Source organism: Bufo gargarizans, chromosome 4, assembly GCF_014858855.1.
Source record: "Bufo gargarizans isolate SCDJY-AF-19 chromosome 4, ASM1485885v1, whole genome shotgun sequence".
Classification (NCBI taxonomy): Eukaryota; Metazoa; Chordata; class Amphibia; order Anura; family Bufonidae; genus Bufo; species Bufo gargarizans.
In genome coordinates this window covers 319623751-319642879 of record NC_058083.1, presented here as the reverse complement: position 1 = coordinate 319642879, position 19129 = coordinate 319623751, and the positions used below count along the sequence as shown (strand labels likewise).

General features: G+C 38.0%; 1 protein-coding gene across 11 annotated transcripts in view; it reads right to left on the bottom strand.

Moving 5' to 3' along the window:
- EYA4 (EYA transcriptional coactivator and phosphatase 4) overlaps positions 1-19129 on the bottom strand; it is a 309340-nt gene that overhangs the window by 51547 nt on the left and 238664 nt on the right. For all 11 annotated transcript variants that reach the window (XM_044289386.1, XM_044289385.1, XM_044289391.1 and 8 more), the window contains one exon: positions 15352-15488. In XM_044289386.1, the coding sequence (XP_044145321.1) occupies positions 15352-15488 (137 nt within the window). The remainder of the gene's footprint in view (positions 1-15351; positions 15489-19129) is intronic.

The following is a 19129-nucleotide window of genomic DNA, read 5'->3' as shown; positions in this document are numbered from 1 at the left end:
TTTCAAGAAAATGATGTGTTACAGCAGCGGCTCAGCACTGCAACTTTCTCGCTCCGCCTGTTCCAGGTCTCGGTAGTGGCAGACCAACAGTAGCTACTGCTCTCTTTACCATTCAGGTGGGCACAACAGTTGGGGAAGCTCTGTCCCTTCACACAGGCTTGGCCTGCTTGCCAGCATAGCCTCTCCCACCTTGCTCCCTCCTGTCTTAAAGGGCCAGCGCAAGCACATTCTACTCTTCACCAGCTTATGGCTGGTCACCTTGGGGTACTTAAAGCACCTTTCCCAGTGGGAGGATGCCTAGGCAATAGATTATTTAGCTTGCTGGTTTCTGTAAAGGTATTTTGTATCTATTTGTCTGCCCGTGTACCAACTTATGCTCTTTTCCTGGATATCGACCATCTTCTGCCTGACCTGACCTGTGCCTTCCCTCCATATTGACCCTTCACTGCATACCCCTCTGACCTTGGACTGTTTATCGGATTACTTGTACTTTGTATGTCCTGACCTCGGCTTTTCCCTGACTACTGTTTTGCCTAATCGCTTAGTGCACTGCCTCGATGTTTCTTGAGCATCGTGGATCAGCTTTCTATCACATAGAAACTACTTTAGGAGTTAGCAGCCTGGTGTCTCACTTATAAAAAATTACTGATCCGTGTATAAGGGCTAAAAGGTGAAAACCATAGGATTAGCCCTAAATTAAATCTGTTGGTTGACACAGTGGTTCGACACCCACTGTTGTAACATCATAGTTGCGAAATGATTCTACTGACCTCTCAAGAAGTATATCTTCTATGACATGAGATGGAAGCACCCACTGCTTTGATGTCAGAGATGAATGCTGTCAGCTACCTTTGTGTCAGAAAATATTTATCTAAAAACTCTGACCTGTCAATGTTTCATAGTCGTTTTCTTCTAAATCATTTCTAGGTTAATGAACAAATTTTATTTTTTGGCAATTGTGTTGTGAATGTTATGTATGTGTCCACTGTCCTAGATAAAATACTAATCTGCCACTATACTTGTACAAGACAGTGACATTGGACATATAATTTCAGGTTAAGGTTTGTAACACTGGAAAGATTAAATAATTTCTACACTACATTAGACAAGTGAATGTAAGAAATTATTTTTCCTGCATTTCTGGTATTAAATTTATGTATGTTTATTTCCAAAAGTATTGCCATTTGAGTATGGCAGTACGAAGTGGAAAGGAACTGATCGTTGCTAAGAACTGTTCTATTAAAGTGTATTAACTGTCTAAGAATGCAGCTGCTTTAGTACATAGACCACATTAAGTTTCACTACTATTTTAGGGCAGCAAGCGTTAAAAATAGTGTTTGCTTTAGCACATAACCACCTCAAGTGTTCCTCTTTGACCACTTTAAATGCTGGGATGTGTGACATTTGTTGGCTGGGTAAACCATGTCAACTGGTCAGCATTTTCCTTTTAAGAGTCAAATCTCTTTATGAATCTAACTCTTATAATCTATGTAAAAAAGAAAGTTCCCACTTAAAATGCATGTATCTTGAACATAGTTAAGACATGGGACATACAAGTAAAATATAATTACTTAACTGGTACATTTTCTGCATTTGCCTTTGGTATACAGAGCTGTAAAACAAGTGTTTGCCCGTTTCACAATTTCTTCTATTTTTGCAGATTTGCTACACTTCAATGTTTCAAATCAGTACACTCCTTTTAATATTAGACAAAGAAAACCCAAGCTAACACAAATTGCTGTTTTAAATAATGATGTTTTTTTGCTCTACCTAAATTTATTTGAAACTAGGGTGCAATTTCACTAGCCACACCCAATTCAGCACTGTTGAATCTAAGCATCAGAAAAAAAAAAAAATCTCACGATGCCACAGGATAATGAGATTGAAATACATATATGAAAAAATAGTCATTGAAGCCTTCAGTCTGGAAAGGGTTACAAAAAAAGCCATTGCTAAAGTTTTGACACTCCAGTGAACCACAGTGAGAGCTATTATTCACAAACAGACACAATTTAGAACAGTTATGAACTTTCCCATGAATGACTAGCCTACCAAAACTTCACCATGACTGCATCAACAATTTATCCAGGAAAAAAAAGGATGAACATCTAAGGAACAACATCCCCCATTGTCTGCACATAATTCCACAATAACAAAGACACTGTACCAAAATGGCATCCATAAGACAAAGGCTGGTCTTAAATTTGCCAAAAAAAAACATGTAGATAACCTAATAACACTAATATTCTGTGGACTGATTATGTCAATGGTGAAACTTTTTGGAAGACATGGGTCTCTTTAGATCTAGCATAAAGCCAACACTACATTCCACTATAAAAACATTATGCCAACAGTGAAACATGATAGTGGTAGTGTGATGTCCGAGGCTGCTTTGCTTCTGAAGGAACTGGATGACTTATCATAAATGATGGTATCATGAATTCTACTGTCTGTCAGAAAATCCCGTAAAGGCATTTCTAGCTGTCAGTTGATGATCGAGCCCTCAAAAGCAGTTAAATTATGCAGCAGGGCAATGACCTGAAGTACACAAGCCAATCCACCTCTGAATGGCTCAGAAGAAACAAAATGAAGGTTCTAAGTTGAATCCCATTGAGATGCTCTATCAACCCTAAACATGCCCAAAAAATACTTGAAACATACCCTCCTAAGTAGATGAATTAAAATAATTCAGCAAATACGAGTGAACCAAAATTCCTCCACAGCAATGTAAATGACACATCACAAGTTATCGCAAATGTCTGATTGCATATGTTACTGTCAAGAGTGGCACAACCAGTTATTAGGTTTAGGGGATTAATTATTTTTTCACATAGATAATATAAGTTTTGAATAAATCTTGATGTTCAATAAATGGAATGATCATCAAGACTCTCTTTAGTAACACTCAGTTAGAGCTTTTTTAAGAAGACTCTTTATACCCAGTTAGTTAGTACAAATAATTATCTTTTCCTAATAAAGTATATTACAAAAATGTTTAACATCCCTGTCGCTGGCCATACACTATATTAAAAATAAACTAAAATAACAGTTACACTTTAAGAGCTGCACTTTAGGTTTATTCATACTGGTTTATATTATATTAAAATAGTGATGGATTAGCAAAAAATATAATAAATTGGGTTGAGGCAAATACTTTTTCACAGCACTGTAGGAGAAGTTTTTAAATACTTTTTATTATGTTATGTTACTTTAATGTCATGTAATGTGTGAGGTGAATTTGGAACAATATTGGCTAGTTCTCTGCCAGTTGGCTAATGAGTGGAACTGTTCCCTCAATGCTTGTTCTGTTTACTAAGTCACATTATGCCTCTTGGCAACTTTTTCCTTCCATGTGCATTAACAGTAAGAACATGCAGCTGTATGGGATATGGGACTGAGCTCCTGTTCACCATTCGGTTCCCTCTTTGTTTTATTTGTGCACATCTATACAGTTACTAAATGATCCTTTCATGGCCACCAAGTCAGTTTTCACCACACATTGTAGACATGAATTAGAATTTCTATTTAGGTACTAGCAAACATTACTCAATGTCTGTTGTATACACAATGAGGCCCTTGTACCAATAATGTCATTAGGACAGGATTTGGTACTATGTGAAAAACTATGGTAGCTTTCACCTGATAAATCCCTTTGAATCCAAAGGAAAAAACGCAGTCTGGTTCGAGAGCTGCACTTATACATGCAGACAAACAACGCGAGTTTGTGAGCGTTCGCGTGTTTGATTTCAAGTGTGTGTTTGTATTAAGTGTGTGACTTTAGATTACGTGACTTGAGATTCAAGGACTTTAGGAGGGAACTACAGTAAGTTAGATTCTTATCACTCCACCATATTGTATTTTTTCTCCTTACTTGCTTAATTCCCATTTAGTTTTGGGTTCCATTATTGACAGCGCAGTCCAGTGCACATCTTGTCTAATGTATGCAGTCCTGGAACAGCCATTTGAGGGTGCATATTTTTGTTCAAAATATGTGCATATTGCCCATTTGGAATCACACATCGTGTATCTACCCTGGCGAGTTTCAATACTGAGTAGAGTTAACAATTTAGAAAAGAGTTTGCTGCTCACTGAGAAAGCACTCTATGGGGTAGATTTTGGGGAGGGTGGTAGTGAGGAGGCTCAGAAAAGTGAGGTAGCTAGCTGGATAACAGTTAGACAGCGTGGTAGAGGGAAGAGTGGCAGGGAGGCTAGCCCTGATATGACACAACCCAACAAGTTTGCAAGGATGGCAGATGAGGGGATGTCAGTTCAGGGAGATCACTGCTGCAGCCGGACCCTTCCTCTCCCAGTCAGGGGAATATTAGCTCCAGTAAGCAGGGGACCAGGTGCTGGAGATTCAATTATTAGTGGTACAGATAGGGTGATCCATCACAAAGACCGGGATCGTTGAATGGTGTGTTGTCTGCGTAGAGCTCGAGTTCGACACATGGCGGATCAGGTTGACAGATTACTGGGAAGGGCTGGGGAAGATCCAGCAGTCATAGAATGTGTCGGCAGATAAGAACCATTTGGCCCATCTAGTCTGCCCAATATACTAAATACTATGGATAGCCTCTGGCCCTATCTTATATGAAGGATGGCCTTATGTCTATCCCATGCATGCTTAAACTCCTCCACTGTATTTGCAGCTACCACTTCTGCAGGAAGGCTATTCCATGCATCCACTACTCTCTCAGTAAAGTAATACTTCCTGATATTACTTTTAAACCTTTGCCCCTCTAATTTAAAACTATGTCCTCTTGTAGCAGTTTTTCTTCTTTTAAATATTCTCTCCTCTTTTACCTTGTTGATTCCCTTTATGTATTTAAAAGTTTCTATCATATCCCCTCTGTCTCGTCTTTCTTCCAAGCTATACATGTTAAGATCCTTTAATCTTTACTGGTAAGTTTTATCCTGCAATCCATGTACCAGTTTAGTAGCTCTTCTCTGAACTCTCTCCAAAGTATCAATATCCTTCTGGAGATATGGTCTCCAGTACTGAGCACAATACTCCAAATGAGGTCTCACTAGTGCTCTGTAGAGCGGCATGAGCACCTCCCTTTTTCTACTGGTAATTCCTCTCCCTATACACCCAAGCATTCTGCTAGCATTTCCTGCTGCTCTATGACATTGTCTGCCTACCTTTAAGTCTTCTGAAATAATGATCCCTAAATCCCTTTCCTCAGATACTGAGGTTAGGACTGTATCACTGATTTTATATTCTGCTCTTGGGTTTTTACGTCCCAGGTGCATTATCTTGCACTTATCAACATTAAATTTTAGTTGCCAGATTTTTGACCATTCCTCTAGTTTTCCTAAGTCCTTTACCATTTGGTGTATCCTTCCAGGAACATCAACCCTGTTACAAATCTTTGTGTCATCAGCAAAAAGACACACCTTACCATTGAGGCCTTCTGCAATTTCGCTGATAAAGATATTAAACAATATGGGTCCCATAACAGATCCCTGAGGTACCCCACTGGTAACAAGACCTTGGTCTGAATATACTCAATTGACTACAACCCTCTGTTGCCTGTCCCTCAGCCACTGCCTAATCCATTCAACAATATGGGAGTCCAAGCCCAAAGACTGCACTTTATTGATAAGCCTTCTATGTGGGACAGTATCAAAAGCCTTACTAAAGTCAAGATAAGCGATGTCTACTGCACCTCCTCCAACTATTATTTTAGTCACCCAATCAAAAAAATCTATAAGATTAGTTTGACATGATCTCCCTGAAGTAAACCCATGCTGTTTTTCATCTTTCAATCATGGTCCATATCGGAAACAATGACAAAGTTAGAGGTAGGTGGATCATCCTTAAAAATGATTTTAGGGATTTAGGTCACAAGCTTAGGGCAAGGACCTCAAAGGTAGTGTTATCCGAAATACTATCTGTACCACAAGCTACACAAGAAAGGCATCGGGAGATTAGGGAGGTTAACAAGTGGCTCAAGAACTGGTGTAGGGGTTTGGTTTCCTGGAGAACTGGGAAGACTTCACTGTTAGCTACAGGCTCTATCGTAGGGATTGGCCCAAACCTCAATGAGGAAGGGGCAGCTGTGTTGGGGGAGAAGATGGCTATAAGGTTGGAGGTGTGTTTAAACTAGGGACTGGGGGAGGGTAATTACATTATAGGATGGAAAGATAGTGCAGATAGAGACCGGCGGGGGGAATGGAAAGAGGGACTAGAACAGTTCAAAAGGAAAGTTGTAGGGTAAAAAAATATACATGTATACTAATGCCAGAAGCCTGACTAACAAAACTGGTGAACTGGAGTTAGTGATATGTGAGAAGGACTATGACATAGTGGGAACAACTTAGACATGGCTGGATGATAGATATGACTGGGCAGTTAATGTACAGGGTTACAGTCTGTTAAAAAACGGATCATAAATATAGGAGAGGGGGAGGGGTCTGCCTTTATGCAAAGTCTTGTCTAAAGCCCAGGGTCCGAGAAGATATATGTGAGGGACATGAACATGTGGAGTAACTGTGGGTAGAAATACATGGAGGCAAAAACAATAATAAAATGCTAATAGGAGTTTATTATAAACCACCTAATACACACAGAAAATCTGCTACTAAATTAGATAGATGAGGCGGCAGATCATAATAAGGTTGTTATTATGGGGGACTTCAACTACCCAGATATAGACTTAGAAACTGAAACCTGTATATCTCATAAAGGAAACAGGTTCTTGACAATAACCAAAGACAATTACCTTTCCCAACTGGTTCAGGACCCGACTAGAGGGACATCCATACTGGACTTAGTATTAACCAATAGACCTGACTGAACAACAGATGTGCAGGTTGGGGAACACCTAGGAAATAGTGACCATAAAGTAATAACCTTCCATTTATCCTTCAAATGAGCATTTTTACAGGAAGGAACAAAAATACCAAACTTCAAAAAAGCTAAATTTAGCCATAGGCCTAACTAATTGGGACAAAGTCCTCAAAATTAAAAATACAGCCACAAAATAGGATATTTTTAAAAGCATCTTAAAATCTAATTGTGAGAGGTACATACCTTATGGGAATAAAAGGTTAAGGAACAAGAAAAAAACAATGTGGATAAATAAAACTGTAAAGAAAGCAGCCAAACTAGAGACAGAGAGATAAATTGCAAAAGAGAGCAAAACTAATCCTAAAATGTTCTTCAATTATATAAATGGTAAAAAGCATAAATATAACGATGTTGGCCCTCTACAGAGTAATGAGGGGGGAGTTGCATAGAGAGATGAGTAGAAAGCAAAGCATTAAAAAAAAAATTCTCCACTGTATTCACTTAGGAAAATAAACTGTCAGATGAAATGCAGAATGTAAAAGTCAATTCCCCATTAAGGGTGCCCTGTCTGACCCAGTAAGAAGTACCGTGACGTCTTAAAAAGATTAAAATAGACAAATCACCAGGACCAGATGGCATACACCCCTGTATCCTAAGAGAATTAAGCAATGTCATAGCCAGACCCTTATTTCTGATATTTAACCTCTTCAGGACACATGACGTACTGGTACAGCATGTTGTCCTGGTACTTAAGGACACATGACGTACCGGTAAGTCATGTGTAATTCTAATCACCGCCGCCTGGCGGGCGGTGATCGGAACAAGGTGCCTGCTCAAATCATCATCATTTAATTCGGACCTGCGATTTGCAGATTAAAACTGCGGTTGCGGCAGCGGGCGGTGCCATCGGGTCCCCCTTCCGGTGACGAGCCTGTGAGATCCAGCCCCCTGGATCTCAGAGGCCGGAAGCTATATGAGTAATGCTCACTGTATTACTCATAAAGCCAATGCATTCCAATACAGAAGTATTGGAATGCATTGTAAAGGGAGAAGACCCCCAAAAGATCAAGTCCCAAAGTGGGACAAAAAATAAAGTGAAAGAAAAGTTGAAAAATAAAGTTTTCCCACCAAAAAATTTTAAGTTTCAAGTAAAAATAAACAAAAAAACGTAATTTTCCCCAAATAAAGTAAAAAAAAATTGGTAAAAGAAGTATACATATTAGGTATCTCCGCATTCGTATCGACCGGCTCAGTACAACAGCAAGGGATCAAAAAGGCGTTTGCCCACCAAAATAGTACCAATCTAACTGTCACCTCATCCCACAAAAAATGAGCCCCTACCTGAGACACCCAAAAAATTAAAAAAAATATGGCTCAGAATATGGAGACACTAAAACATCATTATTATTATTTTTTTTAAAGCTGTTACTGTGTAAAACTTACATAAAAAATATAAAAAGTATACATATTAGGTATTGCCGCATCTGTATCGACCGGCTCTATAAAAATATCACATGACCTAACCCCTCAGATAAACACCTTAAAAAATAAAAAATAAACAATTTTTTGACACCTTACATCACAAAAAGTGTAATAGCAAGCAATCAAAAAGTCATATGCAAAATAGTGCCAATCAAACCATTATCTCATACCACAAAAAATGAGACCCTACCTAAGATAATTGCCAAAAAACTGAAAAAACTATGGCTCTCAGAATATGGAGACACTAAAACATGATTTTTTTTTGTTTCAAATACTATATTATTGTGTAAAACTTACATAAATAAAAAAAAGTATACATATTAGGTATCGCAGTGTCCGTATCGACCGGCTCTATAAAAATATCACATGACCTAACCCCTCAGATGAACATTTAAAAAAAAATGAAATAAAAACAGGTGCTAAATAAACCATTTTTTGTCACCTTACATCACAAAAAGTGTAATAGCAAGCGATCAAAAAGCCACACGCACCCCAAAATAGTGCCAATAAAACCGTCATCTCATCCCGCAAAAATCATACCCTACCCAAGGTAATGCCCCAAAACTGAAAAAATTATGGCTCTCAGACTATGGAAACACTAAAACATGTTTGTTTGTTTTTTGCTTCAAAAATGAAATCATTGTGTAAAACTTACATAAATAAAAAAAGTATACATATTAGGTATCGCCCCATCCATGACAACCTGGTCTATAAAAATATCACATGATCTAACCTGTCAGATGAATTTTGTAAATAACAAAAAATTTAAACGGTGCCAAAACAGCTTTTTCTTGTTACCTTGCCTCACAAAAAGTCTAATTTATAGCAACCAAAAATCATATGCACCCTAAACTTGTACCAACAATACTGCCACCCTATCCCGTAGTTTCTAAAATGGGGTCACTTTTTTGGAGTTTCTACTAGGGGTGCATCAGGGGGCTTCAAATGGGATATGGTGTCCAAAAAAACAGTCCAGCAAAATCTGCCTTCCAAAAACCGTATGGCATTCCTTTCCTTCTGCGCCTTGCCGTGTGCCTGTACAGCAGTTTATGACCACATATGGGGTGTTTCTGTAAACTACAGAATCAGGGCCATAAATATTGAGTTTTGTTTGGCTGTTAACCCTTACTTTGTTACTGGAAAAAATGGATTAAAATTGAAAATTTGCCCAAAAATTGAAATTCTGAAATTTCCTCTCCATTTGCCAATAACTCTTGTGGGACACCTAAAGGGTTAACAAAGTTTGTAAAATCAGTTTTGAATACCTTGAGGGGTGTAGTTTCTTAGATGGGGTCACTTTTATGGAGTTTCTACTCTAGGGGTGCATCAGGGGGGCTTCAAATGGGACATGGTGTAAAAAAAAAACAGTCCAGCAAAATCTGCCTTCCAAAAACCGCATGGCATTCCTTTCCTTCTGCGCCCTGCCGCGTGTCCGTACAGTAGTTTATGACCACATATGGGGTGTTTCTGTAAACTACAGAATCAGGGCCATAAATAGTGAGTTTTGTTTTGCTGTTAACCCTTGCTTTGTAAAAGTAAAAAAAAAAAAATTTTATGGAAAATCTGCCCAAAAAGTGACATTTTGAAATTGTATCTCTATTTTCCATTAATTCTTGTGGAACATCTAAAGGGTTAACAAAGTTTGTAAAATCTCTTTTTAATACCTTAAGGGGTGTAGTTTCTAGAATAGGGTCATTTTTGGGGTGATTTCTATTATGTAAGCCTCACAAAGTGACTTCAGATCTGAACTGGTCCATAAAAATTGTTTTTTTTGAAAACTTCTGAAAAATTTCAAGATTTGCTTCTAAACTTCTAAGCCTTGTAACATCCCCAAAAAATAAAATATAATTCCCCAAATGATACAAACATGAAGTAGACATATGGGGAATGTAAAGTAATATCTATTTTTGGAGGTATTACTATGTATTAGAGAAGTAGAGAAATGGAAACTTGGACATTTGCAATTTTTTCCAAATTTTTTGTAAATTTTGTATTTTTTTTATAAATAAAGATTAAGTTTTTTTACTTCATTTTACCAGTGTCATGAAGTACAATGTGACGGAAAAAAAACCATCTCAAAATGGCCTGGATAAGTCAAAGCGTTTTAAAGTTATCACCACTTAAAGTGACACTGGTCAGATTTGCAAAAAATGGCCTGGTCCTTAAGGTGAAATAAGGCTGTGTCCCAAAGGGGTTATGGACTCTATACTGACAGGGAGTGTTTCACAGGATTGGCGCATAGCAAATGTGGTGCCAATATTCAAAAAGGGTCCAAAAACAGAGCAGAGAAACTATAGGCCGGTAAGTTTAACATCTGTCGTGAGTAAACCGTTTGAAGGTTTTCTAAGAGATGCTATCTTGGAGTACCTCAAGGAAAATAAGCAAATAACGCCATATCAGCAGGCTTCATGAGGGATCGGTCATATCAAACTAATTTAATCAGTTTCTATGAGGAGGTACGTTCTAGACTTGACAGCGGCGAATCAATGGATGTCGTATATCTGTACTTCTCCAAAGTATTTGACACTGTACCGCATGAAAGGTTAGTATATAAAATGAGAATGCTTGGACTGGGAGAAAATGTCTGTATGTGGGTAAGTAACTGGCTCAGTAATAGAATACAGAGGGTGGTTTTTAATGGTACACACTCAGATTGGTTCACTGTCACTAGTGGAGTACCTCAGGGATCAGTAGTGGGCCCTATTCTCTTCAAATATTTATTAATGATCTTGTAGATCACACTAAACTGTGTAAAGTAATTAACACAAAAGATGACAGTATACTGCTACAGAGGGATCTGGATAGATTGGAGGCTTGGGCAGATAAGTGGCAGATGAGGTTTAACACTGACAAATGCAAGGTTATGCACATGGGAAGGAATAATGAAAGTCACCCGTACATACTAAATGGTAAAACACTGGGTAACACTGACATGGAAAAGGACCTAGGAATTTTAGTGAACAGCAACTAAGCTGTAAAAACCAGTGTCAGGCAGCTGCTGCCAAGGCCAATATGATAAGGGCTTGCATGAAAACGGGCATAGATGCCCGTGATAAGAACATTGTCCTACTACTTTATAAATCACTAGTCAGACCACACATGGAGTACTGTGTACAGTTCTAGGCTCCTGTGAACAAGGCTGACATAGAAGAGCTGGAGAGGGTACAGAGGAGGGCAACTGAAGTAATAACTGGAATGGGAGGACTACAGTACCCTGAAAGATTATCAACATTAGGGTTATTCACTTTAGAAAAAAGACGACTGAGGGGAGATCTAATTGCTATGTATAAATATATCAGAGGTCAGTACAGAGATCTCTCCCATGATCTATTTATGCCCAGGACTGTAACTGTGACGAGGGGACATCATCTATATGGAGTATGGAGGAAAGAAGGTTTGTACACGTACATTGATCGAGGGAGTTATTCTGATTGCCTGATTGGAGTCGGGAGGGAATTTTTTTTGCCTTAAGTGGGGAAAATTGCCTTCAACCTTACAGTTTTTTGTTTTTTTTTGCCTTCCTCTGGATCAACCTTGCAGGATAACAGGCCAAACTGGATGGACAGATGTCTTTTTTTCGGCCTTATAAACTATGTTACTATTTTACTATATAAATGTGCTTCAGTTTTATATGACTGACAGTATTGTGCCTTTTCCAAGTTCCAACTGTGGTTAGCAAGATCCAAGGTGTCATCTGAGTAAATGTCTACTATGTTTGATAAATATTATATGAGTTTTATACATACAGTGCTTCTGAGGAAGTGGCCCTCCTACATATATTTTTATTTTCTGACCTAGCAATACTTGACAATATTTTAATATTTTTCATAATTGTATTATACAAAAGGCAGCAGTAGGCATTTATTGTAGAAGAATAAAAGAAACTTTCAACTAGCAAAAAAATAAATAAATTATGATTTACACCATTTTTATTATGAATATTTGCACTAGCTTCATCTTTTTTTTTTCATTAACAAATTAACATCTCAAAGCATGACATCTTTTCTGCATATTATTCTACACCATGCAACAAGTTGGCCTATAATTTAATAGATTAAATGTGTAAAGGGGGCTGAAACGAGGAACACATTTGGGAGGTGATCAATAGTTGATCCTTTACTCTATTTGTATGAAGTGATAGTATGACAGGTTTCCAGAGATTAGACCCCTGGGTTAACATATAAGGCTACTTTCACACTGGCATTTTGGCTTTCCGTTTGTGAGATCCGTTCAGGTCTCTCACAAGTGGTCCAAAACAGATCAGTTTTGGACTGATGCATTCTGAATGGAAAAGGATACGCTCAGAATGCATCAGTTTGCCTAAGTTTGCCTCCGTTCCGTCTCCATTCCGCTTTGGAGGTGGACACCAAAACATTGCTTGCATCGTTTTGGTGTTTGTTTGATGAAACTTAGCCAAACGGATCCATTCTGACACACAATGTAAGTCAATGGGGATGGATCAGTTTTCTATGACACAATCTGACACAATAGAAAACGGATTGGTCCTCTATTGACTTTCAATGGTGTTCAAGATGGATTAGTTTTGGCTATGTTACAGATAATACAAACGGATCCCTTCTGAACGGATGCAGACAGTTGTATTATCTGAACGGATCCGTCTGTGCATATCTATGACAGATCCACACCAAATGCGAGTGTGTAAGTAGCCCATCTTTGACCATAAATTAAATAATAATTAATTATTCTATCTATACAGAAACAAACCCAAACTGTGAATGAAAGTACAGTTTAAACCAGAAGTTTACATACACTATATAAAAAGACACATATGCATGTTTTTTTTTATATCTGACATGAAACTTTCCTGTTTTTGGTCAATTAGGATTACCATAATTATTATTATTATTTGCTAAATGCCATAATAATGAGAGAGAGAATATTTTAAGGCATTTTTTATTACTTTCTACAAAGTCAAAAGTTTACATGCATTTTATTAATATTTGGTACCATTGCCCTTTAACTGTATGACTTGGGTCAAACGTTTTGGATATCCTTCCACAAGCTTCTCACAATAGTTGGTTGGAATTTGTGCCCATTCCTCCTGAAAAAAACTGGTGTTACTGAGCCATGTTTGTTGGTCGCCTTGCTGGCACCTGCCTTTTCAGCTTTGCCCATAAATTTTCAATAGGAATAAGATCAGGGCTTTGTGATGGCCACTCCAAAACATTGACTTTGTCATCTATAAGCCACTTTGTAACCAGTTTGGCAGTATGCTTCGGGTCATTGTCCATTTGGAAGACCAATTTCCCCCAAGCTTTAACTTTCTGGCTGATGTCTTGAGATGTTGCTTCAGTATTTCTACATAATCTTCTTTCCTAATGATGCAATCTATTTTGTGAAGTGCACCAGTCCCTTCTTCAGCAAAACAACCCCACAACATGATGCTGCCACCCCCATGTTTCACAGTTGGGATGGGTTTCTTAGGCTTCCATGCTTCTTCTTTTTCCTTCAAACGTAACGATAGTCATTATGGCCAAAAAGTTCTATTTTAGTTTTGTCAGACCACAGGACATGTCTCAAAAAATGTAGATCTTTGTTCCCGTGTGCATTTGCAAACATTAATCTGGCTTTTTTATGTTTCTTTTGGAGTAATGGCTTCTTCCTGGCAGAGTGGCCTTTCAGCCAATATTGATACAGTACTCATTTCACTATGGATATTGACACAATCTTACCAGCTTCCGCCATCATCTTCACAAGGTCTTTTGCTTTTGTTCTTGGGTTGATATGCATATGTCCACATGTCAGACCAAAGCAGGTTCCTCTCTGAGACACAGAACCAGTCTCCTTCCTGAGCGGTATGATGGCTGGACATTCCCATCTTGTTTGTACTTGCGTATAATTGTTTGTACAGATGAACAAGGCACCTTCAGGTATCTTGAAATTACACCTAAGGTTGAGCCAGACTTGTATAAGTCCAAAATTCTCTTCCTGATATCTTGGCTGATTTCTTTAGACTTTCCCATGATGCTACACAAAGAAGCAGTGTGTTTCAGGTGTGCATTTAAATACATCCACAGCTGTTTCTCTAATTAACTCAGATATTGCCAACAAACCTAACTGAAGCTTCCAAACACATTACATCATCATATGGGCAGTCCAGAATTGTTTAAAGGCATAGTAATCTTAGTGTATGTAAACTTTTGACATTGCAGAAAGTAATAAAAATGCCTTAGAACATTCTCTCTCTCTCTCATTATTCTGGCATTTGGCAAATAATAACATTTTTTACCTATTATGTTGGACTCAGGGACTGTTGGACTCTTTATATATAGGTCCCTGAATCCAACCTTTTTTTTTAGTTTTGATTTTATTTTGCATTTTCGTAAAAACTGCCATAAAATATTTTCAAATGGATGATGGTGTGCTTGGTAGGCTGAGAGGAGGCCACAGCGCTCAGCAGAGCTCCAGTAACAGCTGATTGGCATGAGTGTCGGGTCTCCTTCCGCTGATAGACCCCCATCAGTCTCATATTGATAACAAGTATAAAACAAATGCAAACTCAGCCGCATAGTATAAAAATTGGAGGCCTAATTACTGTAAGTAACTTCCATGTGTGTTTTGAATTGTTGAAGGACTTAATGTGAGATGACACTGAGTAAAAAGGGTGCTTTATACACAGATTAGATTGAGCAGTTTGTAAGAAGCACAGCACACTTCTACGTGCACTAAATCAGCAAATTACTGCAAAATGAAATCGTATATTCAAAAACATATTTTGGCATTTTAAAACTGCTCAAAACCCCTAATATCAAACTACTCAAATGCACGTGTAGATCCATATTCAATAGTACCTGGGACAAAAGCCAATGCTGAATCTTCATAGCTAAAAGTAAACTTGGAATTTTCTAAATGTTGGCAACAACAGCCTATAAGAATAAATATCTATGACTAAAAAAATAACCTATTCCTTATTTTTGAGCCAGACAGAAATACCCTGACTAACATGCTTAAAGACCTGACCAGGGATAGTTTGACAGCCATGCTCATACACCTCTGCTCCAACAGCAACTTCACAAGCGGTAGAAATTTCAGTGAATTCATAAATGAGCCCTTACTTCCAAATCGCTGTCAGGTGGAGGTGACGGATTATTTTTTCTGCCTCTTCCCCGAGACTTTGACCCAGCACTTCTACATGTCCTGTCATCAAGATCTTTGATTGGTGTTGAGGGACTCTGTACTGTGTCAAAATCTCCTAAAAAAAGCAAGCACATGTTAGGAAAAATAGTATTATCGTTCTCCTTGCTAAATGTGATAAGCTAATGATAATATCTCACTAGGTCTGGAGCCCATAAACTGCCAGCAGAGTGTTAGAATAGGTCATATTTTCAAGATAAGTCATTGAGTTTACAGAGTCCAACCTATAGAGTCTAACCTAAAGGAGAAACTCAGTAGTTAATACTTACATATCACCTTGGGTTCTCGGTCATATGATATAGTTTTGTCTCCCAACCCCTCCTTTGAATTTGTACCCAAAGCCAACATGTCTTGGTCTTTATTGACAATCTTATGATTTAATGGTCACTTTTAGATTTCTGCTTTGGATTTTCTACAGTCTCTATAATACATGTCTTATATGATAAATGATCCCCAACTGCCAGATTACAAAAGGTCAAGCAAACTGGGCTGCAGATTTTAGACATAAATAAATATTATTCAAATCTAATCCCTACTTAGCCTCCGAAATGTGAATCCCTCTAATTTACTGCTAACCTGGTGATCATTTCTAACTTCTACAGAGATGAATGAATCTTTATCCATTGTGTCTATTGATTTTCGAGAAATGATTTTGTTATTACTGTATGTTACTGATTTACTACCCTCTTATAATTATATCACTGTCTTATAAGATCAACAAGTCCTATGAATTAGTCAAAGATTATTTGTAAATCTACACTGCCATTGAAATACAATTGATACAACTAGTTGCTTCATCCCAAACCCAACTTAAATCTGCAGATATCTGAAACAAAATGTTAAATGGAAAAATAACTTTATATTTACTCATGGAGTAAACCTTTCTTGTTTCTGTTATTCATTGTAAATGGACAGTTGTTAAGGAGGTGATAGTAGCTACAGTACAGGCACAATAGGTGTATTAAAACAAGTTGTACTTACATCATTTTAGCCACAGTTAATGCCTGACATTGTTGAATATGGCTCCTTGGAATATAGCCCATTACAATATGTTTCCATGTGCTAATCAAAATATACCAGACACTACACCCAACAAAATGTACATTTACTGTATGCTAGAAATAATTTACTAGATCACATTGTTTATACATGTTCTCTCCCATAATAAAATGCAGTTTTGTCCTGTTCTGTAGTGCAGTGAGGTTTTACAATTGCACAGTGCACTTTAAATGTGCCTCGGCGACTCTGTATGAAACACTGCACAGCATCCTACTTAAAAACAAACATGACGTTCCTACATGCAAATCCCAGTTTCACTTTTTAAATGGCATGTGGGAAAAATTAGAAAATCCTTTCTCATATATTTATAACTAGAAAGGAACCAGGAGCAGTGTATTCATATGTATATTTAATGGGGTTTTTGTTTGGGGAGTACATACCGATTGACTTGAGAAATTTACAATAACCTTTGTGTTTTTCTGAATGGCAGAATCCCTTATTTTTGCATTCCCCAGCTGTCCATAAATCCATTTCCTCCCCTATAATCAAGACTCCAAGATTTTTACAATCCCTTTGACCACTTCTGGCATCATTTTTTTTTATAGTTTTCAAACATATACTGATCACACTTTACCACATCTGCTTCTTGGGCTGTTGGAAAAAAGTCAAATCGTTACAAGCCAAAAGGGCACTATAGAGGAGGCAGCTGTTCTGTACCATTGCTGTTGTGATACTGCTTAACACAGCATTGCAGACCACTGGTTATAGCAGAAACTTCCCAGAGAAACAAGGGCAATTTTTTTTCTCAAGTGGAAAAGATAAACTGGAAAATGTGGGATAAATTGTATTTAGCATTTGATTTAGATTTAATAATTAGTAGCTCAACCTGGTAAAAGTAATTTTGTGCCTGAAACCTTAATTCAATCTCTTATGATATACACATATTAAATTAAAGAAAAGAAAAGCCACTAAATGACCTACCAGTAGTGATAGACGAACATCGTCCGGGAAAGTTTCCAAAAACGATCGCACAAACGCAATCAAATGTTCGCGAACTGCAAGTTCGCGGCGGGCCCTATTCACTTTAATAGCGGGCGAACCTGAAAAACCTTCAGCTCATATTTGCAGCCACCAAATACTTAGTAGGAGTGCACAAATAGTCCCGCAAAATGGACAGTGACATACTAGAGGGGGATCAATGACAAAAAATATGTATCTTAATCAGGGGATATTTTTATGCATCTTAAAGGGAAATTCTCTGAAATGTGTCCTGTTGGAGCCTAAAAACATTTTTATTTTAGGCCACAGGAGTACTGGCCTTATAAATTAGGCATTTGCCTGACATAAAAGAAATTCTGATTATGTAGCTCGAGGTACATTATGCGGTCACTGAATAACAATTTTACTGTAGCCCACTTTTTGTTTCACTTTTTTGGGGGGGCAACTGGTATATCACACCAGTAGAAATGATTTGTTCCAATGTCGCCTGTCACTATCTGTAGCTGCTGTATTGCAGCAAAACCGCAAACAAATGCTGCACTACCTAAATGCACTATATAGAAAGTATATTATTGTTATATCACATCCCTGCTTCAATCTGTTTTTTGGGGGGGCAACTGGTATATCACACCAGTAGAAATGATTTGTTCCAATAGCGTTTGGCACTCTGTGTAGCTGCAGTATCACAGCAAAATGGCACACAACTGCTGCACAATACAAATGCACTATAATATACTTTCTATGTTAGAAAATATATTATAAGTATATTTCACCCATCAGTAAGTCACACCTATCGATAGCACACCTGTACCAGTCCTTAAAAGGACTTTTGCAGCCCTATTAGCTAGCATTTGGTGTCCCTAACAGTCTTTCCCTGCTCCACACAGCAACCTTTAGCTACACTGCCAAAAAACTGAATGTAAAATGACGGCCAGATCAGATTTATTTATAAGATAGGGGGTATGTCCTGTTCACCTGATGGATGTGTCATGGGTCAAAGTTCTTTACAATGTAAAAGAATATGGAGCCGGCAAACCGCAAACGAGCAAAGTCTGCCGCGTAGCAACCGCTGGGCGAACCGCAAGTCCATCTCTACCTACTAGTGGCCCAGAAACCAGTAGTACCCATTTTTATTCTATGTAGTTAGCAGATTTGACAAAGAAGTCCATCTAGTTCAACTAGTCATTCTGTAAATTTAATAATGACTTCTGGTGGTGTGGAAATATACATGCTTCCAACACTTCTTCACAAGGGCCATAATGAAAGTAAGCGATATCTGCTACTCCCCAGTGCTGGACTGATAATATCTGGGAATTATGACTAGTAAAGTAATAATTTTTTATTATTCACTCGGAAGGGAGCTTATATTAGTTCCTGTATTACAATTTGGAAGATATTCTCCTGCGAAAGGTCATCTTCTATTTTATAGTGGCCCCAACTAACATAGTACCTTCTACAATTATACTATCTTCGTGTAACCACTAAAGGTTGTTAGGATACCCTATAACAAAACACAGAAAATAACAATCTATTAGCAGTACAGTTAAAGGGGTTGTCCGGGCTTTCTCTATTATTAACTAGCAATGGACGAACACCGGCCGGGACGATACACGAACGCGATCAAATGTTCGTGAACCGCAAGTTTGCAGCGGGCCCCATTCACTTTAATGGCAGGCGAACCTGAAAAACCTTCAGGTCATA